This window comes from Bombus terrestris, chromosome 2, assembly GCF_910591885.1.
Source record: "Bombus terrestris chromosome 2, iyBomTerr1.2, whole genome shotgun sequence".
NCBI classification, from domain to species: domain Eukaryota; kingdom Metazoa; phylum Arthropoda; class Insecta; order Hymenoptera; family Apidae; genus Bombus; species Bombus terrestris.
The window spans coordinates 13,268,138-13,295,129 of record NC_063270.1 but is presented as its reverse complement, the minus strand read 5'-3'; the positions used below and the strand labels follow the sequence as shown (position 1 = coordinate 13,295,129).

General features: G+C 44.4%; 1 protein-coding gene and 1 long non-coding RNA gene across 2 annotated transcripts in view; one reads left to right on the top strand and one right to left on the bottom strand.

Annotated features, from left to right (window-relative positions):
• The window catches only part of LOC100644876 (LIM domain only protein 3), a 70,552-nt gene extending 46,381 nt beyond the window's left edge, over positions 1 to 24,171 (top strand). Inside the window, exons 5-6 of the mRNA XM_003393775.4 lie at positions 14,133 to 14,289; positions 22,160 to 24,171. Of these exons, the coding sequence (XP_003393823.1) occupies positions 14,133 to 14,289; positions 22,160 to 22,318 (316 nt within the window). The 3' untranslated portion in view covers positions 22,319 to 24,171. The remainder of the gene's footprint in view (positions 1 to 14,132; positions 14,290 to 22,159) is intronic.
• LOC110119929 overlaps positions 1 to 26,992 on the bottom strand; it is a 128,357-nt gene that overhangs the window by 91,208 nt on the left and 10,157 nt on the right. The window lies entirely within an intron of this gene.

Below are 26,992 nucleotides of genomic sequence, written 5' to 3'. Positions count from 1 at the left end.
CCACTCCTACGCTCTCTATCACACACGATACACAAACTCGTGGTAATAGACGTTCCAGCGCGATTATAAATGAAACGCGTGACACGCGGGATCGAATTACTTCAACGATCAACGGATTCTCTGGCAGAACGATGGTCGCGCCGTGGGAAATCCGGAGCTGCGCGCTTCCACCGTAACGAGCTGGTATTTGTTTTCGTGCCATCAAAATGTGTATCATTATTCATGCGTTTCGTTGTTTCGTGGGTCAAAAGAAACGCGAACACAGAGATGGAAAGAAAATTCAACAGTCAGTCAAAAATGAAGCTATTACGCGGAGATATAATTTTCTTTCTTGGAAACGTTGTTTGGTCGTACATCAAGTTAAACGGACGATATGGACCGCGGTTGATAGGGAACGCCGTGATACCGACACGATCGTCCGTCATGACAATTTTACGACTACGCGTGTATACCTTTGTGTTACATGGATGCCACCACGACGCAGCGCACGTACACTCAAGCTATGCGCGGTAATCGGAGCCAAAAATTCTCTGAGTTTAATTGAACGCGATAACCGATACAAATTGAACATTGCGGTGAAATGGCAACAGGTTCGGTAAAAGGCGCGTGGCTAAACCAAAGATATCAAATAAAAGATCACGATGATCCGACTGAACGAAGAAAAAAGACAAATCCGAGGAAGACTAACAGTATTTTGACACTCAAGCTCGAAGTAAAAAAAAAAAGAGAAATACGTTATACGAGTGAAATCGATATGTACACAACGAGAATTAAAATGGAAATAGAAAAGAACCATCCTCAGAATCCTTACTCTTATCAATTTCTAACTCGAAAATTTCCAAGCCAACTCGAATAATTCCGCTACCGAAGAATTCTTTTAGCAAATAAAATTCGTCAATATCAGCGGTACTCGATAACCGGGAATCTTTATGCGAAACGTTAATCGATCGCGCAGTCCGTGAACGTGGCACATTTCACGCAGCCGGTACGGATTGTTCGCCGGCGGTGCTTTTGGCGCTGACAATACCGCAATGCACAGGTTGGCCTAATAAAACTATGATCGCCGGATAAAACAGTGCAGTGCATGCTGGTAATTAGCGGTATACATAAATCATTGGCAACGTAGCACGTAAATGCATACACACACGCCAACGTGTACCCGCGGCCACACCGTCACCCATTACAAACCCCCGCGCACCCTTTCAACCCCCGACAGTCGAGCAAACGAGAGATCTGTGTGTATGTATAATGGGCTACGCAATGTTGCAAACTTGGCCCGCGTATGCGACGCCACGCTGAATCTTTGCTTTTTGTTAGATTCGTGTCGACTTAAATAGAGAAATGAGTAATACCTTTGCACGAAGTCGAATAAACGAAAAATTCATATTAGCTTTTTTGTACGTATCAGAGAATTGCGATATGCAGGACGATATTCAAAAGAAGTTTTAGTTTCTCCGATGAAATTCGAACGATTTTTTCATCGATAAAAGCGGATAATACGAAGGACGAAAAAGTTCCATTGTAGGGAAAAATGGACGAGGCAGAGATATTGCTCTTAGCGTCGTAATTAATTCGCAGTTGCTAACGACGCTTGCGCCCGTATCGGTGTCTAGACGTAAGCCTTGGATTTTTGAAGCGCTCTCATGCAAAGTGATGACTTAATCTCTGGTTTAGGGGCCTTGTTAGAAAATGGACGTAGCTAAGCCTCGCATGGCTTAAACGGGGCATTAAACTCTTCCCGTATAAGGTATACACATGCCCTATATCACTCTGACAAGTTGCGATTAGTTCGCCCCGAGTAATGCGAGCTTACCGCCTTAACGATGCCTCGCGCTTTCTGCTTTTATTTTAATATTTTATCGTATGCATTGTCGCCTGATCGATTTCTGCGTGATTTCAACCGAGGGCGAAACATCGCGCGTATCCCTAATAGGGAACGTAGAACGTAAACTAATCGAAGATTCTCGTCGAGAACGAACTCGAATAAAAGACAAACGTGCGATTTTGTACAGTTTCCCGATGTCTCGATCAATGGGACTTTTTACTTCCATCAGCCTGGTGTTTTATTTCGCACAAATTTTCGGTGATATTTTAAATATGAAATAGTGGGTGTAGAACGAAAACTGACATTTATATCGTTCTGTTAGAAAAAAACAAACAAACGGGGGAAAAACAATACGCATAAATTACATTCGCACCAGCTGTCAATTCGGACGGTGATATTAGCGGATCGCGGTGTTCTCCAGCAGCGATACGATAGGCGGCAGATATGGCTGCATGCAAAAGTAGTGAACGATCACCGGGGGCGAGAGCTGCATGCGTGTCGGGGCGTGCGTGCGGTATGAAACGCGCACGACAGAATAATTAACGAAACATCAAATTCCGTTAAACGCGGGAAATTAATCGAGCAAACACGAAATTAGCTGAGGCGAACGGTAGATACGCGGTTGTACACGCGCAAAGATCCCTGCACACCTATATACGCTTCATATTATATACACACTGGCGGTCACACAGATATGCGCGTATTTGCGTTACGTGGCCGCCGATAAAACGATACCGAAATTGCCGCACCGCGGTGAATGTCGTTATAGAAATTAATGCGATTTCCCTCGGGCTATCTACCCCCAGCTTAGATTTACTATAACCATAATCGAAATATAATCGAGTGCATCCGCGATGCCAGACGCGTGAAACGCGACTCTTCGTGTGTACGCGCCGCCTATTCGTCCGTAATCGTTGCGTTGCGCCTGTTGCGAATCCTGTTACGAAATTCCTTCCGATGCGTCATGCTGTAAACTGGCGGAGTGGTTTGCAGCTTATGCGTGCGATGGTAGCAAACCAGACGTCCATCGTTCATGCTCGAGCCTCGTGTTTTACAAACATTTGTTTTCATGCAGCGGTGTACCTGCACGTTTATAAACAACGCGCGGCGTGCCGCGAAATGTAATTCTTTTTCCCCTGTGCATGACTCGGCATGAGCCGAGCCAATTAGGGAAAACTGCGCGTCGACGGTCGCGCTGTACGCCTCTGGACGATATTACCGAAGCGAAACGATACGAAACATGTTCGACTTTGTAATCGGACTCGGTCCTTGGGAAAATAACGGGAAAGCGCACCGACATTAACCAGCGATCGGTATGGGAAAGTGGGAGGGGGGAGAAAGGCGCGCGTATATGTAGATGGGGTTACGAATCGAGCTGATGTTTGCGTCAGACTCGAATGCTTTGTCGGTTGACAAACTCGACGTGTGCAACGTAATGTTAGACGGCTTGTGTAATCACAGAAACGCGGTCTACCCCTTAATAGGAAACTTCAATTGCAAATTAGTTCGTGGAACTATGCGGCGAACGCTTTAATAGCCAACATGTGATAATATCAGGCGAATTTACGTTTGTCCGCTAAGCAAATTCTTCGAAAAGCGGTGGTGGATGGAAGCGGATGTGCCGTTGGTGAATCGAATACGGGAGCCAATAAATAATGAGAGCGCGGGAGATCGGCCGCGCTCTCGCGCGTGACCGTCGATAAAATAATAATTACCGGCGACAATGCGCCCGGTACAAATTGCCCGTTAATTTTTGCCGATAAACATTCGTAAGCCCGCGTAGAAGCGAAAACCGTATGCACGCGACGCGTAAATAATGGTGAAAATACGATCACGAAAAGCGCGTGTACCTCTACGCGGACACGTTCGATGTGCGAATGGCACACACTGCGCATATGTGTGCGTGTACCTGTGCACGACGCGGTCGAACGTGCGGCGCTGGAGGTTAGCCTCGGCGTAAATATCGCTAGACAATAATTTGGGGTGGTTATTAGCGATAATAAAATGCCAATTTATCGAACGATGCCTTTCCCATCAACATCCGCGATTTATAATCCGTATTCTCGATGCTTTGTCACGATCGCGTATTGCAACCACCCAATGTCCAGCTATTATTCACAGATGGAAAAAATGTGTTGTACGTTTGCACGCGTTTAGCAGAATCGAAGATCCAGGAATCGGTGGTTTCGTTCGGTTCTGTATGGTTTAAATGTCTGTACGGTTGCTCATTATGGACCGATAAGCCAACAGGGGTGAAACAACACGGCGTCGACTGTCTCGGGCAGGTCACAATGAAACTAAGGCGCAATCTGAAGCCCCGTTTCTCTGTGACACATTGGTTTCTGAGTTACCGAGCGTCTGTGTCAGACACCCCGTATCTAGTGGGCTGCAATGGAGTTAGACGACTCGGTATAATATCACTTGTCACGTCCAACGTCAGTTCGGAAACCTAGACTATTCGGTCGCTATACGGTTGCAATAACACTGCCTATAACTAAGCGAGCGTATAATTCGCGCCGTCCCCAACAGTCTGTTCGTTTGCTTCGTCTCGACAGTCGTAAAGGAAATAACATTCCTGAAATTTCGATGATACTTTCGAACCTTACTAATTACATCGCGTCTTAATACGAAAGTATCTTTCATCGAATATCGGTACCTTTTACAAACCTTTACGGCCGTTTTATAAAATCAAGATAAATCGACATATCGCTATCGAATCGATAAGAAAAGATCTTTATAGACACGTCACAGAAAGCTAGATTACGATAATAGATGGGCGTCCATCGACGCAACTTTCGAGAGGAAGAAGGTGATGCTGGGAGCAGCTTGCGACACGTAAACCTCATGGGTTCAGGGTCCCGTCCAGTGCATCAATTTCAACTTTACTCGCCGTCTCCCTGTTTTTAGAAGACGCATTTTCTTCCACTTAACTTTCCCGGCGATAAGGGCAAGCTCTACGTCGAGGACCTGGCGGCGACAGGACGAGAGAGAAAGAAGACCAGGGGTTCGCGTGCAAAGTAAAGTTGTTCTTTAGTTCGTTAGGTCGGATCTACCGACAGCCAAGGGAGGCTGCTTTTCCGCTTTACTTATGAGACTCGAAGGTGAAAAGATAACCTAGCAGCATTATTCACCGCTGGAAAGGAGCTGCGGTTGTTACAGCTAGGTTTAAGGATTCGCCGATGGCAACCTGCTGACGTAATACAATTTGATCAGCCCTCGGTCCCCTACGTTTCCCTTGCTTACATCGCTACAGATAGAAGATTACATCGCTGCAAAAACTTCAACAAAATACAGTAGAACCTTGTTTACTCGCACTTCGTTTATACGAAGAAATTAATACTCGACTTAAAACATACTACTTCGGTTACACGAATGCGTATTCTTACAACGACTGCAAATGTTTACGGAGTATCTAGAAGGAATACTATATCTCGAATATTTTATATACTTTTGCGTATTATGTGCATTTTTGCATCCTCAAAATTTCCGTTAATGCATAAGAATCCTCGGTATTCCTATAATAAATATATGCGATGGTTTGTTCGCATCGAGAATAAATTCAACGTGTTAAAGAAGAAACAGCTAAACAGAGAGATAGAGAAGCAACTGGTCCGCTTTAGTTTTCCAAACATTATGTTCCTTTTTATGAAGTAGTATAGGAAGTAGAGGGTGAATAATTTGGTTATTCGTCTTGACCTGTTCGGATGAACGATCCTGTACAATTTTCTATAACATTTCTTCGACGATAATGCGACGACAGTAGTCGGACGATCGTCGATATTCCGATTCCACATATATTGTACAGGCACAGGACGTTTTTGTTTCGTATAGTTGGCACTGTCATTATGATCTCGTTAAAGAGAAAGTTTTGCACAGCTCATCACAAGGGTAAAAGAGGATGCCCAGGGGCCAGTCTACGGATGGGCTTCTGTTCGAGGGTACAGGATGGATTCGAACTCCCAAGGGTGAAATGGCTCATTCCGACGCACTTATCCGGCGCACGCCGTAGATAACCATAGATTAATGGGGCTTGGAGACTCGAAAGGCGACGGAAAGAGACAAACGAACGAGAGCCGAAGGACGACAGAAGGGAATGAAAGACCAAGGGCAAAAGCGAGTAAAGACATGTGTCACGGAAAAGAGGAAAGAGGAAAACTCGATCTATAAGAGAGGGCGTTATACCTTACTCGGCGTCCTAGCTGATTTATTGTTTATTGAGAAATATGGCCGTTACTTCGCTCCTAAGAATTAACTTAACTCTCTTCTTTCCTCCTTTCATTTCGAACAGTTCAACGAACTTCAATCGGGGAGAACGAAAAAAAAAGAAAAAACGCGACGAAATACGAAACGGTTGCCATTACTTTCACCATCGGACGAGAATCGATCAAAGAGAGAATAGCCGAACGATGTTCGCTCGCAAAGTTCGAGTCGGGATGAAATTTTCACCAATTATTAGATAATACTGTATTAATGCATCACTATATATAGTCTTTGAAACTCCTGCAGCTTTACGCCAAGTTGATGGACTTTGCTTAATGCAAAGCCGACCCACAGAAAGGATTAGGCTAGCTAAGCCCGCTACCAGAACTCTATCTCTTCCTCTCTTACTGTTTCTCCCCTCTAGGATATTCAGGATATTCAGTTATCAAGAGCTACCGGTCAGAAGGAGGTACTGTTAGAAGTCAAACAAGCTGCCCTAAGCGAGATAAGGCTGTTAGTCAGACCTGTAAGTTATCGGATAAGGAGCTCATCCCGTGTTTTTCAAAAATAAGCGATCGTATTAAGGAAATTAACACGTACGAATCCCGACAATACTCACGATTGGCCATACAGTTTCTCTGTATGATAATAAACCACGGCTTACGCACACATTAACTCGAGCCAAGAAGTTTGCAGCCTGGTTCCTTGCACCTAACTCCGGACAAGATTTGGTAATTAAACCATGGCCTTTGCAACTTTGAATTATGCGTGTTCACGGTCCTACGCAGGAGAACTCCTAGGGGACCAATTTGTTGATTAAACCTTCGAAGCATCTTACCTTCTAATTCCAAGACCTTCTGCTTCTCAGCCACCATAGGTATTCCAGGTATATGTGAAAAGTTTGTCTATATTTCCAACCAATTTAGTATGGTTTTCATTGAAAAGACACTCTTAAAGAATGCTCGATCAACCTTACGAGAATAAACAAGAAATCTAAATCATCCAACGAGTCTCAGCCACTTAAATCGACTCCATGGATCTCTTTAATTGTGAGCTTAATTTTGGGGTTTACGTTCATAACCCTTGCACGAAGAGGGTCGCATTATTCTCCCGTGGGGTGCAATTTATTAAATCCGTTCCGGAATACGCTCGATTCGTATAATGCGACGCAGATTTCACGCTCGCGCATATAACAAGACGAGAAAGAACAACAAAAGTTAAACAAAACTAAAACAAAGAAAAAACTAACGGCACGAAACGGTCGAACGTTTGGCGGAACGTTGGCTTTCATCACCCATTTCCGTTACACCGTATCGCTTCGAATAAATGACTCGCACGGACTGCTTTGAAATTGATTTTAACGACAGAATTAACATCGAAACAATCTACAGTTTTCGATAGAATTACGCGAACGATTTGGATATTTTCCAGCCAAATTACAGGAACGTCAACACCATCGCTGGTATCCCTGTCATCCACAATGCACAACTATGCGTCGAGGGCAATGCCGCTCTCTTTTCGAGTGTAAAATTGAATCAGCGCTTTTTAAACGTCCCGCACGCTTACTTTTACGCGTTTCGTTGGCGCGTTCCTGTACGTTTGATGAAAAACATAAATCGTTCGCTCGGCGCTCGGACATACGTGAAATTTTCAAACTTATCAACCTTTCTGAACAAAACTAAAATATTCAAATACAAAATCGCCACAGTCTTTGTCTCGTTGTCGATATGAATTATCCGAGATTGCGAAGAAAGGTCGTACACGTAGATCAATTCGTCTCGACCGTGATACTCGTCGATAGTCCAGACCGTGGACCAACTTGCCCGAAGCTGGCTCGTGAAATGACGATGAACGGAACCGAAACAAAACCTCGACAATGCCCGCCGGTTACAGTTACTGTTTTACTGCTATAGCTGCTGGATAACTTCGATATTCGATATCGGTACATGGAAGATTTCGGAGTTGAAAGATCAAGCTTGTACTAGGCTGCTACGGGCTACTTCATGGTAGGAAACTTAGGTAGCAGCGTAAGTCATGTTTAACTCGGTTCCCCTTAGTGGCACGTCAGCTCGTAAACCAAAGTGACTTAGCGGACCTCGGACATCCACTTCCGGTATACGGTCTCTCGAATGCGGCTGCTTCCCATTGGCCAATTCAAATTAGCCGGAGTTTATCTGGAATTATGGAGTACGGTAGCGTACTTCTCGACGATGCTCATCGATGAGCACGAGTACGTGCTTCCGAGCAGATCGATCGACTATGGGCCGCTGCCATAATTGGCAGATTCCCTCGTTATATTCACCAATTAAGTTCTCGCCTGGCTCTGCCAAAAACTGTTTTGTCAATTTCCAGCGGGCTGAAGGACCATCGCGTTTTGTTCGGCCGCCGTTGGGAAACAAACAAGGAAAAAAAAAGGAAAAATCGATGCCTGCGAGCCGCAGGGGAGAGGACGATGTCTGTCCAAAGCGGAGTTTACATGCGTGCGTCCGACGCGCGTGTGAGTTCATGCCAGCGCATTATAGTTCGTTGCCGTTAACTGGCAATTATGCAGAGTGGAAGCTTAGCCTTCCGAAATGGGCATCGATCGTGCCGACTATCCATACCGTTATGCTGCCATATCCAGCCAATACGCTTCCGTGAAACGGAGATAATCGCGCGTCGAATCGAAACCGCGATTCCTGTGCCTTTCAACCGCTCGTACTGTACGAAGCGATGGAAAACGTTGGAAACGCCGGAACGTTTCCTTCGATTCGGATGCTCTATCTTCTCTCATCGAAGGGAGACGTCGCAACAGGATCTAGAAAGACAGCGACGCGATCGACGAACATGGTTGAAGATTGACGAGCTTGCTTGGAACTCGATGTCAATTTCCAGAGATGAGAGCCCGCCAGGCTTTTCTCGCAGTCACCGGTGTCGCGGATGATCCTAGAGAACTGATAAGTACCTGCTTCAGGCGAACGGTAGATTTATTGCCGTGCTTGTCGGTCTAACCTCTCGCTGCCACCCTTCCCTCTTCGGTTCTATCTTTACCCCGTCGCTCTTTCTCTCTGTTTCTCGTGTTCCCCCTCCCGTTTTCTTAGTATGGAACTTGCCCTCGTCTAGTTCCGCGACCGAGAACGATTCGTACAGCCTCCCTCTCTTCTTCCGCTTCCGACCAAAACTCGACTTCCGTTTTATTGGCGGAAATAATCTTTGATGTGATTGCGTTTTGCCTTGGAACTTTTTTCTCCAACCACGAGGGCGACCAAGCCGATCGATTTGTGATACGCGGACCCGATCCAACTTCAACAGCCGCCAACCGCTCTCGGCTCCGCATATTTACGATAATGCGTTCCTTTTTTCCCTCTATCTCTTTTTCGTCGGGGCTCGTTACATATTAATACGATTTGCATTAGCATAACAACGAACAATATCGGCGAGAAAGAACGATAGAACGATATATACAAGAAACTAAAGAGTTTGAAAGGCGGGAGACGAAAAATCGCGGTGATTCTTTCCTGTAAAGTAAAGAGCGATACGTAGCAATTGTTCGATAAGACAGAGGCTTTATAAGGCGTTCAAACGATGACGAAGGGACAGTGAACGTGTCGCATAGAAATATCGCAGTTTCATCCAGCCGATTCAACCCCTTCGAAGCAACAAAGCCGCGTTCCTAAAGGTATCAACGACCCATCGTTGTCTTAATTTCCTTCGTAATCTAGGTTATTAATATAGCTTAGGGTCGGCGGCGCGTAATTTCACGCCGCATAGAAATTAATAGAAAGACGAATGCTCCCTTCGCGTACTTTATAGCTGAATACCCAAACGGAATATCAAATGAACCCTACACTGGTGGATTTCTATATTCGTTTTAGAAAATTTCACTAGAAAATTTCATTAGAAAATTTTATTAGAAAATTTCATTAATTTCATTCTTTAAAGTTAACTACCAATATTTTTCTTCGTTCGATAACGCGTTACGACATTCATCCTATTAATTAAAAAAAAAAAAAAAAAATCGTCCGCTGTATTCGGAGTCTTGAGCCCATCGGTTCGACGTCGATGGGATGCGTGACATGACGTAGGGCCCGTGAACATTTCCATGTCAACGTGCACCGTACGGTCGGACAATGAGTCGCGGATTCGAGACGTCGCGTTGTGTATTATCGAGTGGCATTCCGACGCGTCTCTGCAGCGACATTTAGATAGCGACGTCAACTGTCTACGGGGGTAAATCTGTCTTGGAAGCAAAGGCAGCGCACTTCCCCCAAGCGCCACAGCGACCAGCCCTCGCTACCGAACCGAGCGAATTCACTTCTGATCGAATTAGCGCGTCACAGTTCCCTGATACCCCGACAGTCTGAATTAATTAACAGGAGAACGCACTAGGTAAGCAGCCATTATCGAAATAAAGCGGTCAGATATGAGGTGGCATCGCGAGAAATAACCCGAAGGATCCGATGAATCGTCAATTTTTGCCTGTATAAATTTAAGGTGTTCTAGAAATCAAAAGAAATGAAAAGAGCGAGTTTCGAGTGCTAAAAATACGAGTACGAGTGAATGAAAGAACAGAGTATAAAATAGAGAAAGAGACGCGTGTCTGTAACTTTTGAACCATACTCTTAATCTTTTTTTAAGTTGTATTGTATTTGAAAATTATTATTACATCTAGCTATTATTTTACTTTTTGGTACCATAATAAAAATCCCAACAATATTTTGATAAAACTAGTTACGACGGTGGCAGGAATTCTTACTGTTTCTTAAACAGACAAGACTACCTAACGTCATATCGGGAGAACGTCTCGACGCGAAGGAACAGCGTCTTGACTCCATTAACTTCACACTTAGCAGCACCTTAGAAACCCTGGTGTCGGCGGAAGATCTGATTAGGGGTTCGAGTCTCTGCTAAACGCGTTAGTCTCGACTGTAGAACGTCGAAGAGGGAGGGGAGGTGGAGTGTACAGCTCCATCAGGTGCTAGAACGGTAGCTCTGCGAGAAGCCGCTGGGGTGGGACGTTTGGAGGCGGGGATGGTTGTCTCTCCATAGTTTGATGCAAATTGAGTAGGAGCACCGGCAACTACCAAGAATGTAGACCCTTTCTCTGGCTCTTCTCTGCCGCGTAGGGATTCCGCGATCAAGTACAAAATTTATTCTCTGCAACCACCTTCTCGCCAACGTTGCACCACCTCCCACCTCCTAGTCTCAGGTCTTGACTACCGCCGAAGTGTTGCCTTTTGGGGTTTCTCATCCTACTGCTTCGACAACTCGCTCTGTTTGCCAACGAATCTCGGGAGCTTCCTCTCGACTTAGCAACGTTAAAGTTGAAACGCGGCGAACGGTTAACTGTTTGCAAGACAACCCCTTCGCAATCATCTCGTTTTCTAGTTTTCCTATGCGTTAATAGATATCAAGAAAAAGATTTCAAATCACTGGACTTCTATTTCTGAAGCTCTATGAAAGAAAGCTGTATGAAATTGGACTTTTTTTCCGAATACGACATCGCCTGGAAATGTCATTGCCGCGAACGAGAACGTTTCGACGCCATTTAACGTCACTAATGTTCGAAGCGTTTAACATTGCACAGACGTGTAACGCGTATCTAGTCAGAAAATCACAACACCATTACGCTACGATCTCGTTGCTTCCATCCTTCTTCCTTTCTGTAGCTTACCATCATCCTCTCGCTCTAATGTTCCCTTTTTATGGCGCACGATTCGAAGCTGCCCCCGGGATCGATTTTACTTCGCACCATGGCACTTATCGTACCCCGTTACGGTGGAGCATTGCTTTTTATGGCGGTCCATGCTAGATGTTCCGATCGCTCTTCGCTTCTCTCGCTGTTTTCTTTCCCTCCCGTAACCCTCCGCTCTACCCCACGCGTTCTTCCGCCTGTTTCCCTGTCTTCTCTCCTCTCGACCGTTCGGAATCGCGGAATTAAAAGAATGGAAAATCGAAGGGTGATCACCGTTCGCGATGTCAGTTACGGACGCGAACAGATGCTATCTCAATTCATTTTTGATGACGCTAAATCATCCTGTTTGCTATCGATCGCGTTACGTATCGGAAATCGTTCTACGTTTCTTCGACTGAATGCAAAGTAAACATCGTTGCTAACTCTGTCGCCATTTCCACGGAATTTAATAGCATAACATCATCGAGCTCGAGAATATTTAGCCCGAGGCAACTTAAAAATACATATACATTTGTTGGCTATTACTGGTGTTACGATTGCTGGCCAGGCTCGTTTCGAATGCTGCAAATGCTCTGCATATTCGTGCAAGTGGCCCGGGGAGGTGCTGAAAAAAATCACGTCTGCATTTACATAAGCGCCGGTATAAACCACTCGACAGAAATCCCGACATAAAACTCAAACAGGATCCCAGCACGGGACAGCACATCCGTTGAATACGCAATGCCCGTATGTACACAATGTACTGTTCCTCCCCCCCTCCCTAAAAAAATGCTTTTATTATTCACCACTGAGTTACGATACTAAGATACACCCCCTACGTTTACACCTACGAGAAGTTTACGCGCCTGAACGATGACTTCCCGTCATCTCCAGACTTTGAGCTTTCAGCGAGAATCGAATCGGGAAACAACGTACGGATATTACAATATGTTGGAACGTGAATGCATAAATACGGCATAATGGTACGACGTCTATGGTTAATAATTTGTATATATATGTAACAAACTTTCTTTTTGCAAGTTATTTGGAATTTTAATTATGTTAATCGAGACGGGATTATAAAGGAATTTAATCGATCGTAGAACAATCTGTTCTATTTTCTATGTCTGAACGATAGTATCTTTTGTTTTGCGGTGTAACAATTTTTCTTTCTTCTTGTCCCGAAAGCCATAAACGCGCGAGCAGAGCGAAAATTGAAATACATGTAGATTATGCAGAGGACAAATCTTAAAATCCGTCGTAATAGTTTATAAATGCTAACAATCATATTTTACGATGCGAATGGAATAAAAACGCGAGGTAGATAACGGAATTAAATAATAAGGACTACAGCGTTTCATTCTTGGAAGACAAATCGCGGAAACTGGCTCGTCATACCGCGGTCGATACGAAGTACGTATAACACTCTGAGAGCGATGTTCACGGCACCTGACGAGAATATCAAGGCGTCGCGGTATCCTGACAAAACGATTTTCGAGTCCCTCGTGGATCCTGTGAGGATCTATTGTGTTCGTTGGAAAGCAGCCACCCTTCGTGATCCTCGTTTTCCAAGGTTCTTTAGCATTTCCGGCGTATCGTCCTTTATGCGGACATCTAGAATTCCGCGCCCCGTTCTCTCGCGCGGTTACAGAAAAAATTGACTTTTAAGCCGGCAATAAAAGGGAAAAATGCGAAATCTTTGATTTTAGTAGCGCCTCTCCCACGCGTCTCTTACCGCCCGTCCGGCGACAGTTGGTCGATGCGTATAACCCTCGCGGCAACCTTATTTCTCTTATATCGCAAGCCAAGCACGTTCGTACTTCGCCACCATTTCGAAATCTGCGTTTCTGTATATAGCGTACACCGCGTAGGATCAGTAGAAAATACCATGGATTTCACTCGTTGAATTTTAAATCACGGTTACCTGCGCGTTATCAAAACTCAGTCGAATCATACATATAGATGTTCCGTGGTTTACAAGCTTTACAATATGGATGCGTTAAAAATGAAACTGCCGTGGCGACAAAGTAAATGCTATTGGCGGATCGTTGGAAAAGACTTCGATTCCGGTATTCAACGTCTGCAAGGGGTGTGCAGGAAAGAAGGTTAGAGCAGAAATGGACTCGGCGGTAATCCAGGTACGACGTAGCGTCTGCGAATCGAGTGGAAATTTACATTTAAAGGACCTCGAAGACACTCTCGGAAGCTACGGGGTACCGGTGGCGTTTCGCTGCCTGTTTTTATTTTCTCGCAATTTCCTCGACGGAGCAGAACGGAAAACGGTCTTAAAAGGAATTAGCACGTTTTACTACTCCGCCTATCTCCGACAACTCTTAGCCGAAATTTCTTCAAACCTTCGCCATTTCTCAGCCTCGTCATACTAATCCACGCTACTCTTACTACTTTAACGAAATGCCATTCCGTAAAAATAATTTCATTTTTCTCTGTTCCTAGATTCTGTATAGGCGACAAGTTCTTCTTGTGCGAGAACAAAATCCTGTGCGAGAGCGATTACGAGGAAAGACTGGTTTTTGCAAACATGGCGGTGCATCCGCCATCGACCGCGACTCTGGCGCACATCAAGAGACAAGTGATTCATCTTCAACCACAGGTAATTAAACGCTTTGAACATCGAGCATTCGATACTTTTCAAAAGCAGCGTCACGCGTGGCGATCATCGATTACGCTTAGTCCCGCGATCTACATAATCCTATGGAATACCAGTTGACATCCTTTGACAGTGATACCGCTATAAACGTGGTCGATATCCCTGTTCTGTCGCAAAATATGTATGCTGACCGTGCAAGCGTATCACTTTCACCCGCGCGACACTGTCCATGTCTCTGCTTCGAATCTGCCGGAGATTACGATCATCGGATGTTCTGGAAGGTTCAAAACTCCTTAAGACGTAACCCCTTAAGGTGGGTTAAAGTGGCAGGTCGCTCGTCCTGACCCTCTCGACAACAAAGGACTCCCTCGGGACTTCAGCTATGCTTTACCATCCCGCCATCATCTTACGAGTTAGGATATCGCGTGTCCTTATTAATTAAGCTCGTCCGTTAAGCAAGCCTCATCGCATACCGTAACTATCCATCCTCTTCACGGGGACTGGAACGTGCGAAAGAATTTACTCTTTGAATAAGGATTTGACAGCGTCTTAAGTGGAATTACCCAGCTGAAATTCGTTGAAGAACTCGTGCTGCCGTTGTCGCGAAAAATGTCCTCCGGAGCGAAACATCAGCGAGTATTTTAAGCGTGTTGATCGACAAGAAATTGTGCAGAATGTTTATTCTTAGTAAGAGTAGAGTTAGTAGAGTAGATTCTTCGATGTATAATACGCAAAGTTTTACCGTTTTCTATGGATAAAAGGTAAAAGTAATGACTCTTGTTATCTCGATAATCATAGGGCGCTACTTTTCCTTGCAAGTTGGAATTTTAAGCACGTTGATTGATGAAATGAATTTACGAACAATGCCAGTCTATTCCTTCTTTTATAAATGAAAGATAAAATAGAAATTATTATTCCTTAGATATTATCGAAGATAGCATAGAAGACTACTTTCCATCTGCAAGTTATTTGGAATTTTAATTATGTTAATCAAGACAGGATTATAAAGGAATTTAATCGATCGTAGAAAAATCTGTTCTATTTTGTATATCTGAACGATAATATCTTTTATGCGTTAAATGTCTAAAGATATGGTTGTATTCCGATAACCATGGCTACTTTCCAAGTTGGAATTATAAACTCGTCGTCTAGTTAAGCCGTTTGGGTTTCTTGATTATCTTAAGACAACAGTCGTGCTTCGAAACAGTACCTTAAGCCCTTACCATGGACCTCCGCCTGTCTGACCCAAGGTGGATCCGATCTACTTAATCCGATCTCCGTCTTGCAAGGATGTTTACGTCCCTCTGCATGCTTGCGTCACGTACCAAAATTTACCAAGTGCAATATTTACCGATAAACTATCGTCCGACTTGTTATATCTCGTACAGGAGCCACGATCGACGACGTGAATCGGCACGATAATACATATATTTCATATATAAAACTCGCATAACACGAGCTACAGGAAAAATAAACGCATTACGCTTGTAATTTTTCAATTAAAGATCCAGACTTCCTCTTAGATTCTTTCTCCAAACTCGATCGTGTAAAATGACTAACCAAATTTTGATGGTTCAACGTTTTCATAATGAACATCCTGAAGAGTATAGAAGCATAGCGATACAAATCTACTACCAGCGAATACGACGCAATAATTATTTTAAAATTCTAAATTCTACAATCCAACGCCAACGCTTTCCTTTGACAACTACTTCATTTTTAGTAAGCCCTGTCTTAATCCTGTCTATAGAAGAAACGATTCGCATAATTGCTGGAAAGTATCGTTAAGGAAGTTTCAAGACAAACTTTTAAGAGTGGTCGAAGAGGCTAGATTGCCGGTGCACACGCTCGAATTGTACGCATGCACAGAATAACGAGGTCCCCAAGCCGATGATATCAGACTCGGCAGCGTGTACTACTTATAATATGCAAATTTTCTCCCCTTAACCGTTCTGCCGGGGAACTACGTGTAATTCAGGGGTTGCTAACCCTTGCGACTCTATTTCTACACCACGTAAGTGTTCATGTTCTCGAACGGTAGCCTACTACGCGTGTCCTTCGTTTCCGTATGCGTGGCTCGTTCCTCGTGCGTGAGTGTTTAGTTCAATTAATATCGGTTTGCACGTACGGCTGGTGAGGCAAAGTGGCAGGGCGCTGTGGAATCCGCATGTTGGACAGAAAAACCAACGGTGGCGAGGAAACGTCACAAGGGAAAGAGGAATTACGTGCGAAAGTAGAACTGGTCAACGATTGTTTCTCACGTACTGGAAAGAAACGTCGCGCGCGACGTTGGAACGCGTAAATCGCGATGTCCCGGTCGCACGGGACTGAATTTTTTTCTTTCTTCTAAGCGACACCTGAGACGAGTCTAGGGTCGGCAATGAACACGAACGTAAAAGAGAGGCAACGTTGGGAAACCGGGAAGAAAGTAACGCCTGACGTAAAAGCGTCGCTGCATTCGTTACGCGATTTCTCAGGATCCTACAATTTTTCGCGGATCGATGAGTCGGCTGTAATATCGATTTCATCCGAGGGTTTATGACTGAGGGTTATAAATGACCGATGCCGTGAAATAACGGTATGGCGGACTAATGCCAATAATCGACGCGGCATGCTAATGTAGTTTGCGCATCTATTACGTTAAGCCTGATGGATCTCTCTTGACATGTCGTTCCTGAAGCGTGAATACCTTCGATCGCAGAGAACACCCCGAAGGTGTCTGCCCCGGCGACATCGAGAGCCGTTCTATTTCCTCCGGTGAATGTCATTCTGACATTTAGCATCTGAATGGAAAAGACAATCGCCGAGACAGCTGGTCTCCGGCGTGAGTTTGACGCGGTAGATAATGTCAGGTTGCGAATCGTTTCGCCGCGCGTGTTTCTCATTAAGTGTCACGAATCAACGTAGCGCTAGTACGTTCAGATTGGAAACCAAGATTGTCATCGGCGATGCTAATTTTCCAGATTTACGCAGCTACAGATCGATTCGTTTTATTATCGTAATATCGATCAATGACGTGTCGTTACGGAGATATTCTCAGACGACGTTTCATTCGACTGTATAAAGATCGTGGGAACGGATTAGGCGGAAACGACGATCAACAGGAGTTAGGGAGGAAAGGATAGGATAATTCGACCCCTGGAACAGCCGGCTCGTTGGTGGAATTAAACGTCGCGACGGAATGCAAAGTGGTCGTGCTATCTCGACTTGACAAAATCAAGAGTAAAGAGGGGCAAAGAAGGAGGCGCTAAGATTCTTAAAAACCGCGAAGAGGGTGCGCATCCAGGCCGTGGCAGCTGCCACCCTTAACGCTTCTCCTTAAGCCGTGGCTATGGGAATGGCGAAGTTACCTCGGCCGAAGGAGGTGGAAGGTAGTTTTTCTGATTGCCTGAGAACGGACAGCTGTCCCAATCTTTCTCAGCCGAGCACTCGGCAGCCTCATCGGCTCTTGTAAATAACGCCTGACCGTGCAGCGTTTACGAATAACTCGAGCGTGCCAAGCGATCCTAGGTAAACCGGTAATGGAGGCGAAAAAGGGAAAGGAGAATGGAAAAAAATACGACGGTCATCACCCTCGATAAATTCAATTACCATCGTCCCTCGAACAACCGCTGCTCCGTTTCTACTTCTCTCTCCACTCTCCGCCAAGTGGAAAGAAAACGTCTCGCTGAAAAGAAGCTCGCCGTTCATCCATCAAACGTGTCACGTGGCTCTTTAAACGCGTTTAGGAAAACCGTTCGAGAGGGGAGTTTCTAATCGATTCGAGATCGCTCGTCTTTTTAAGGCATCCCGGCTAACTTCGTTTCAACGGCGCAATATCCCTTTCCCACGGAGACAACTGTAACGCGTTTAAAAATTGGCGAGAAGTCTTATTTTGATCTAATTTTCCCCTCGAGACTCGAACGGAGAACGCGGCGTGGGAAAGGGATACGCCGCGAAGAGGTCGAGATGAAGAAAGAGAGAAGCCGAACGTAACGAGGAAGAGAGAGAAACCGAAGGGAAGGGAGTTGGAAACGATTATCTGAGTTTTAAAACAAACTCTCAAGTGTCTGCAAAGTCCTCTGCGAATCAGAGGGTCGAAGGGGGTGGAACTAGGGAACGGAGAAGGGGAACGATGGAGAAGGAGGTTGCGGAAGATAATATGCTAATGCCAAGACGGAGACTACATGGGAATTTAAGAGGATCAATGTGCAGTACGAGATTCGTACGGCGAATAAGGTATTACAACGTCTTCTATACTTCTTCCAGGCGATTAGACCCTCTAAAGTTCGCGGAACGTGCACGAGGAACCTGAATTAAATTAAACTTCCGAATATTCGTCATTCTTAGTGGGCGTAAGTGTACCGAAGCATAATTCGCTGGGTGAAAACATTATCTACGAATCTACCGTAACGATAGAATTAATCTACTGTTATGATATGAATTCTTTTAAAATAATAACGAAGAAAAACGAAGGGACTTCTATGGGACATCGGGCGCGTATATGTATCGTTTTTGTTGACAAACGTATTATTAGATTCACGGTACTTGACTACATTTCACATAAAGCTTCCGCCTAGCCCTTTACACAATACACGCGGAGAAAGCTCGCATGGGAAAGCCCAGCTTGCGAGCTTATGTGAGATTATGAGTTTAGTTACGAAACAACGGAACGCTACGTGGCCTCTACTCTCTTTTGTAACGATTATTACACGTAGCGCGTGGTCTTACCTACGCATTCACTTATCCGCGACAGAGAACTCGACCATCGTCGAGTTTATTTAGACCGACAAAAATAGAACACTAGAGAGAATAGTAAAATATCAGTGGAGACGTTTTTACCGCCTAATAATGCAATTACACCTATGATAATATAATTTCACGTTCTAATAATAACGAACACGCTTCCTGTTAATTGAGAATCGCTAAGCGTGACTCTGTATTTCACGAGTAACTCTGGAAATCCCAAATGATGAAGCACATTAAGGAAATCCTACGCGATATAATAATCCCTGGTAAAATAGCGAGGTTCACGGCATTCTGTTCTAAATGATCCTCCTTCGATAAACGACGTGGCTAATTCTCATCTCGTGCTTCGGGCGGTGGATAGCCGGGCAAGGATCGTGGTACCGGAGCGGCGAATGGTGTAGAGGGTGGCGCTAATTTTTGCGCTTAAGAAAAGCAGCACTGTGGAGGAACTAGCTTGCACCTGGCTGTTTCCCAGCCGCGGGAGATCAACGGACAAATGACACGCGATTCTCGTAGCTCCCGGTAACCACCGACAACCCCCCGATGCTCCGCATTTACCGTCAGTTACAAACTGCCTTCACCTCCTCTCGTCGAGTCGCGATTAATGTCTTATTCGTGGCCAAGGCGTAAAGATACGTTTACGCCGGTGTAGGAAATTTCGCAATGGAGTTAACAAAAATAAATTGCTTACTGTCTGATGTACTGAATTGCAAGAAAAGCGCGTGAAGTATTTGAAACGACGAATGTATTAAAAATGGAACGAGTTAAGGGAAACATTAAGCTTAAGTGGTTGTGGATCTAAAAGATTCCAGACCTATTAAAGCAGAGTCAGATAACGTTCAACTTATGATCCGAGTGTAGACTCGATTTTACCTTCGAAAGAATCATCTACGTTCGTAGAACTTTGCAGTTCAAGGCTTACGTTGAAGAAACTTAGAATTCCAAACGAATCTCGGTCCTCTTTGAACTTGAATATCTCCGTGAGACTTGCAGATCAACGGACAACGGATTCTACGAGTTCGGGATTCACTCACAAGTCTATATTTCGAATGTTCAGGATGATTTTCACCGACTCCTCTAAATCTAGCGTCTAGAAAACTGAATTTCTATAGGTTACGATGATTTCTATGGAATCATATAGATCTGTTATATCAGGATTTACAAATCTAAAACACCATGTGGTTCGAAGCCATATTTTTCACGAGACAGTGTCTGAGATGGAATCTGAAATCATCTTCGAACTTTGTCGCTGTAGAATGTAAATTATTTTTAACGAAACCTACACTCGAATGACTTCATCTTATTAGAGTACATACTATTCTGTGCCAGCAATCTGTATCTGTGTAAACGATTCGCAGAGCGCGTGCCGTTTGATTACAAAGACGGCAGTAAATCCACGGGACAGTAATTCCTTCTCTGGCAATTGTAGATAAAACTTGAATAAGTCATAGACTTAATTTAACCCGTGGTACCGACCAACAGCGGTCCGGAGCCTTCCACGGAGATTTCTTAATTACGTGCGGGCTTCTGGCGGGGATGGGGTGAAAAGAAACAGAGCAAAAGGCGAGGAGGAAAAGAGATAAAATGGAAGGGCGTTTGTATCGAGAAGAGAGGAAGAAAGACGATGGTCCCTCGTCGGCTCGCGAAAAGCTAAAAAGGGTTTCCCGTTGCGGCAAGAAGATTTAGAAATTCTTCCAGAGGAGAAAGTCGCCCTTGCAACGGCGATAAAGCATTTCTTCAGCGGTGCTTTGTCATTTTTATCATAATTATTTACGGGTTAATTACTCGCTCCCGTTGGGGCTGTGCGAATTTTTCTCCGTCAGTTGCACCTTAGATTTTCCAATTAAAAACGCCGTACATATTTCAACTTTCCTTTTAAAGCGTATATCGTATTCGAAAGAATTACTAACGAGCCTTTATTTTTCTTTCCCTAACGCGCCCCCTAACTGTTCAGCCACTTTGTGGACACGAAAGTTCACGCGCATGAGGGAAATCATGAGAATGGCAGGTTCGTTCATCGTGCGAAAGTTAGCATGATCAACTCGCGAAGTAAAATCATGGTAAGGGTGGATCTCGTCAGTAAGGGCTGTGCCGCACGGTCTGCCGAATTTTAAGCCTGTATAATTTAACACCTTTGCCGGCGAAACTAAGAGAAACTGATGGTGAAGGGAACAGCGGAGCTAGAAATACCAAGTTTGAAGTTTTCAACGCCACTTATCTATCCTAGCGGCATCTCTTGTTCCCCGTGGTACCCTCTACTTACTACTTCCACGAGCACTTCTTTCTCCCTTTCCCCCTTCTTCGTCGTCGTTCCAATGGATATGGCTTGCAGATAGAGACGGCTAAAGACCGAGACAAGTGGCGCGGAGAAAGAGAAAGAACAGAAACGAAAGAGAGGATATCGAGAGGGAAAAGATAGGAGGGACGAGTGGAAACGCCCAAGTTGAGTTGCTCCGTCTGAGCTGAGATACAAGTTCGTTCTTCTGGCCTTTTGTTTTTGGAGTAGAACCGTAGAGACGGCGGAGCAGGAACAAGAACACCGTGTCTAAAACGAATTCGTTAGTGGCATCAACCCCTTTCACTGCGCGAATACCTTCCCTTCTTTCGAGTTTTAAGTCTCTGTCGTGAATAATTGCTCGAATCAGATTAAGGCGTTGCCCGGTCGATTGATTGCTAATGTAATTAGAAGGCTACCAGTTTCTATCCACCTTGACGCTATCGTGGATTCGATTTAACAAAGCTTCGAAGCTATCCTCTTCTGCAAAAAGATTTTAACGCCAGGACTAGAGCGGTCAAACGACGAATAACATAATTTTTCGTATTCGTCTTATTACAATGGCGAATGTTTGGACGTTTGAACGATGTTTCGTAAAATTAAATTTCTTATTGATTATATGTCAATGAAGCTAGTTCTTTTTTCTGTATCGTGGAGTCTTTCAGGTATCTGATGATATCTACTATTTTGATTTCTTTCGGACAAATTTTATACTTTAACGGTCGTCGATAGATCTAATGTTAACGTATAATATTACAACTACCCTTCAAAATGCTTCCGACCAGTATTCTACCTTCAAATTAATCCACACCGCGTGGAGTCGCTGCAATTTTTGAACACATTATAACTTTGACGATTTCTGTCTTTCAGATCATGTCTCCGGGAGGCCCGCAGAGACAAGTAAACGGAGAGGCGACCCATAACCACAATGGATACGCAGCGCCAGCGAGCTCGAGCGCCCATAACATCCTAACCTCCATGAATAATTTAAACGGTATCAATGCACAAGCACCTTACGATACCAAATGACAAACGAAGTAAGCGCCGACGTATCGATCGTATCACAAATGCGTTGCCAAATTCGTTTAACGACACGGACGTCTTCTATCATCATTGTCGCTATCGTAGTAACACTCGGAATGTTCGCTTGTTACTGGAGTCTCAAAAGTCTGCTTACACGTTCGAGATTCGTTATTAAACAACAACCAAGAGTGGTCGTCGTTCTAACGACCAATAGACGAACATCCGTAAAATCACGCATAGACAAAATGTTAAACACTTTCGCAATAGCAACTTCTATTTCTTTAAAATCTACTAGATGGTACTCTGATAAATAGATGCCTGTTACATCATAATTTCTAACGAATTTCAATGGATCTTGGAATCAAGTTGATCCAGAGAAACAACGTGCTGATTTTAAATTCGCGTTTGAAGTTATCAAGATAAACGTTAAGACGTATTTTATATCATGGCGTAGCAGGTGACCAGACTCTGAAGACTGTACGAGTCGACATGAGTGAAATCATTGGTGCTGTTTAGAAGTTTAATTGCTCGAATTTCGCAGGCTAAGGTAGAATATAAAAATCAACAGGAAGGACAAAGTGGCCAGCGAACAGAAGAGCAAGGGAGAAAAAGGGGTTGAAGCAGGATGAGGTTAGAACGCGCGAGGAAACAATGCGGGTAAACCGAATGCTCAGGGGTGATCAAAGTTTGGCTGTTCTTGTAGTCGACTTTGCTGTCCGTTGCGGGTAACGCCGGTAAATCTAGCTTTACCGGACTACCGGACCAACGAACTACCGGAGGTAGAACTGGAGGAATAGCCAAACGGAGTGAAATTGGTGAGCGAGGTTGGCTTGGCAGATCGGATCGGTAGCTCCGGCTTCGCCATCCAAACCAGCCAGAACCAACCTCGCCACCCCCCTTGGGGCTCATACGTTAGGGGTGACTTAAGCATTGTTTCAACTTCGAATCTCCCGGTAGAGGGCCAGATTGATGTCGCGAACTTTTCCGTTGCCTTATTTGCGAGTCAGATAACGAGGCTGAGTTATGCCGAAAGTTCTCTCTTTCTCTCAGATTGGCCGGGGCCGCTATCAGAAACGAGCAGACCGGCCGAAGAAAATGTTTTATTTCCTTGATGCCATACGCTGCGGAGATTTGTCGGTGGCACGCCTCCGGAAAAGAGTTTCACGATCGCTCGAACGATAATAGGCTTACGTCTGTCGGATACGATAATTTTTACGGGGAACGAACAGTTTTCCATTTCCAATGAGAAAACAGATACGACTGCGATTTCTTTCGTGTTCGATCTCTTTCTTATCGACGATTGCGTATTTTATCGCGTGTCACGATGAAAATACTGTCGAGCGAGCGAGCCTATGATCGTTCTATCGTTTTTATCGAATTTTCTAACGTTCTGTTTTGTATTTTGTAAGCATAACGAATACTTCCACGATACTCTACGATTTTACGAGTACGCGCGTAGTTCCTAACGCTAAGCGTCTCTGGGACGAAAAATGAAACGTAACGATCAGTAAAAAGGAAAAACCCATATCGTCTCGTACGACTACTAACCGATTGTCTAACCAAATTAACTCGTATAGATTACGATTAGCAGTGACTGTGGTAGGCGATCTCTAGTCACACTATCGTTACCTACATCATCGAGTATGTTCCCTTGACGTACATTGTATCCAAGCAGCTTGTCTAACGGGGGGAAAAAAACACCTAGTCCATTTCGTCTTAAACGCTATGTACGATGCATGTAAAATCTTTGACCGAGAATACGTAAGGAAGTGTGTACGTTCGCTAGTATAGATATGTTTTGTATCATAGTTCTATCATAGAAATATTAATTAAAATAAAATTACTGTTTCGATGTTAAACGTGTCGTTCTATACACAACCTGCCTAACATCCCTAGCATATAGCAAAGAAATTACGAAAACGCGAACGTCTATGATATTGATTTCGTAACTTTAAAGTCAATTCTTCGTAATATCTTCGCATCCCCGTTGCTGTCCCGAGATTTTCCCTGCGTTTCTCGCATCCTTCGCGCTTCCTCTGAATTATTTAAGGGCACTACGTGATTGGCCGACAAATCCGATATACCTCAATAATTTACCAATCATACGCAGTCCTTTGTGTTTTATACGCCACGTTGCGAATAAATCGCATTGCGTATTCAGGAGAGCGAGATCCAACTCTATTCGACTGTGAGCGCGAACCCTCGCTGTATTCGCCTCGAGAACAAAAAAAAGAAAAAAAGACGGAAGAGAGGCGATGGTCTAGGATATGAGAAATCGAAAAGGGAGCAATTTTTAAGATACCGCTCGAGGTTTGCTGAATGTGTCAATAACATCGAGATGGTAGAAAATTTAAAGCACGAGCTAGTACGTAGCTTAAAATAATTTCCTCTTTCTTTCTTAACATAATTTTTCGCGCAAATAGAAATTTCTCGATTCTACCGAGAAAATAACGCGATTTCGGTCGTAAAATACAGTCTGATTTCGTCAGAGAAACGGCTTATCTAGAATCGAACGACTGCGGCAAGTAAACTAAGCTGGAAACGGGCAGTGGAGAGAGAGCGGGCATTCGATGTAAATTGGCAATTTTTCCTGTGCGACCTACGGTAATCATTGGCAATTAGACCGACGGACTACCGATAAATGTTATTTATGGCCGCGATTATCCGCGGCGCACCTAGCTGCCCGAAGGTTCGTCTAACTATAAAACCTTGCTCGCGGCCGTCTAATTGGTCGACGATTATTCCTGTTTGTACAAAATGTCCGTACAAGCGCCACTTTACTTCGCCACAAATACAGGCGAAACTTTCTGGTGAATCGCGTGTACCGATTTAATGCACGCGAATCACGGATACCAGCGAACAACTTAACCGAATTCGGTTGTATCGCTTAATTAGTACAATGTTCCGATTATATTTGTTTTAATGTATACAGAAAATCGAAAGATCAATATATTAAATCAAAGGATATAATTGTCAAATTGCAATCGAATACAGCGATCACCAAAGATATTCGCGTATCCCCATTGCATTTATTACGGCGTAATAATTAATTACCTTCAAATATGTCAAATTTTGTATCGTTTAGCAGTACTTCCATGTAGCTATAAAAACTTGATACTGCGAAAATGTACTACATATATAGAACCTGATACGAAAACTTTTTATTGGAAAGTATGGCTATGCGAAAATCTCTTTTGCGGTAATTGTACGTGGTTGATTTAAAATAATTTCAAGCAAGATATTTTTCTTAACGTCAATAGCCCATCTGTCAGTTGTATTTTTCTATGGATACGTGTATTTCGGACAAAACACGGATGAGAATACGGCGGGTAGCGTGGTAGCCAGCCGAAAATCGTATTCCATTCGCTGAACGTGATTAAAAGGGAAGAACGTACGCATCGCGGTCCTCTCGCGGCCCTTGAAACAATATTATTATTAAAAGCTTTGCGCGGTCCGGTGATCCACGTGAGTCGACGGAATGGTGAAAAGAGTAGTGGACACGCCGGAGGAGAGGAGGAGACCAAGCTAGAAGGGAGATAGGGACAGAGGGTGGCTTGGGAGAGGGTCCAGCGACGGAACAGCGATTAATTAAAAGAGCAAAAACTGTTTTCATAAAATTCATTTGCGGAAATATGCGCCGACTGAAATAATATCCGGCCGATGAGCGCGCGTGTCCTGGCTCGCCCCGGTGTTCACGGGGACGCGGTGCTCGCGAGTGAAAAACCGACGCGAATAAAAATGGAGGCTGCACGAAATACGAAAGTTTTCGCATTTTTTTACGTTCGTCCAGCGGACCGTGGTATACGTTATCGCGCGATTCTGTGTGGGTGAGTACGTTTATTCTCTTGACCCGGCATCGTAAGCGTATCGTGCATACACCGGTTACAAAGCAACCAATCTTCTCTGTCTTTTCCTTCTTTTCTCTGTCCTTTCTCTCGACCCTCTCACCACCACCGTCCTCCTTCCACTGTTCCGCTATTGCTTCTCTCTCTTTTGTTGCCACATTTCCCTCGTTCCCACTTTCATTCAATCTCACAGCCGTTCAGTCATAAAAATATTTCTACGCCTTCCTGGATATTTTTTCTTTCCGTTGCCATACCTTGCACACTTTTCCAACGTTGGCCGTCGCCCTCCCCCTCGGCGCACCCCTGGCCCCTATTATTCTCGACGGCTAGGAGTGGCGCGAAGTGTGATTTAAACGCGCGTAAAAGTGGCCGTTAAAAGGCAAGAAAGCTCCTTAACTCCCGCTTTGATTGGCCAACTCGGTTTATTAAAACGCCCCGAGCGATATTACATATTTTTCTTCTCGCTTGAACCGGGCCACTTCAACGCTACCGTACATCTCCTTTTTCCTCGTCGTTGCCCATTCTTTCGTATTCTTTGTCGAGCTATAAGGCTAGCTGCTCAAATAACCATTTTCTCTTTCTCAGTTCCTTTTCTTTATTCCCCACCTCCGGCCCACCTTCGGGCCAGTGTCTTACTACGCCTCCAACAACTTTCTTTCCCGGGCCTCCGTGCAACGAACATCTTTCGACTCCTTCTAAACGATATTCTTGAAGAGCGTCGGGTGGAAAGAATACAATCGTCGAAACGGATCGTTGGAACGTAAGTGAGAAATATGAAGAAACGGGCAACGAGAATTAAAATCGCGTTAACGCGATATCCCCTTGTACAAACACG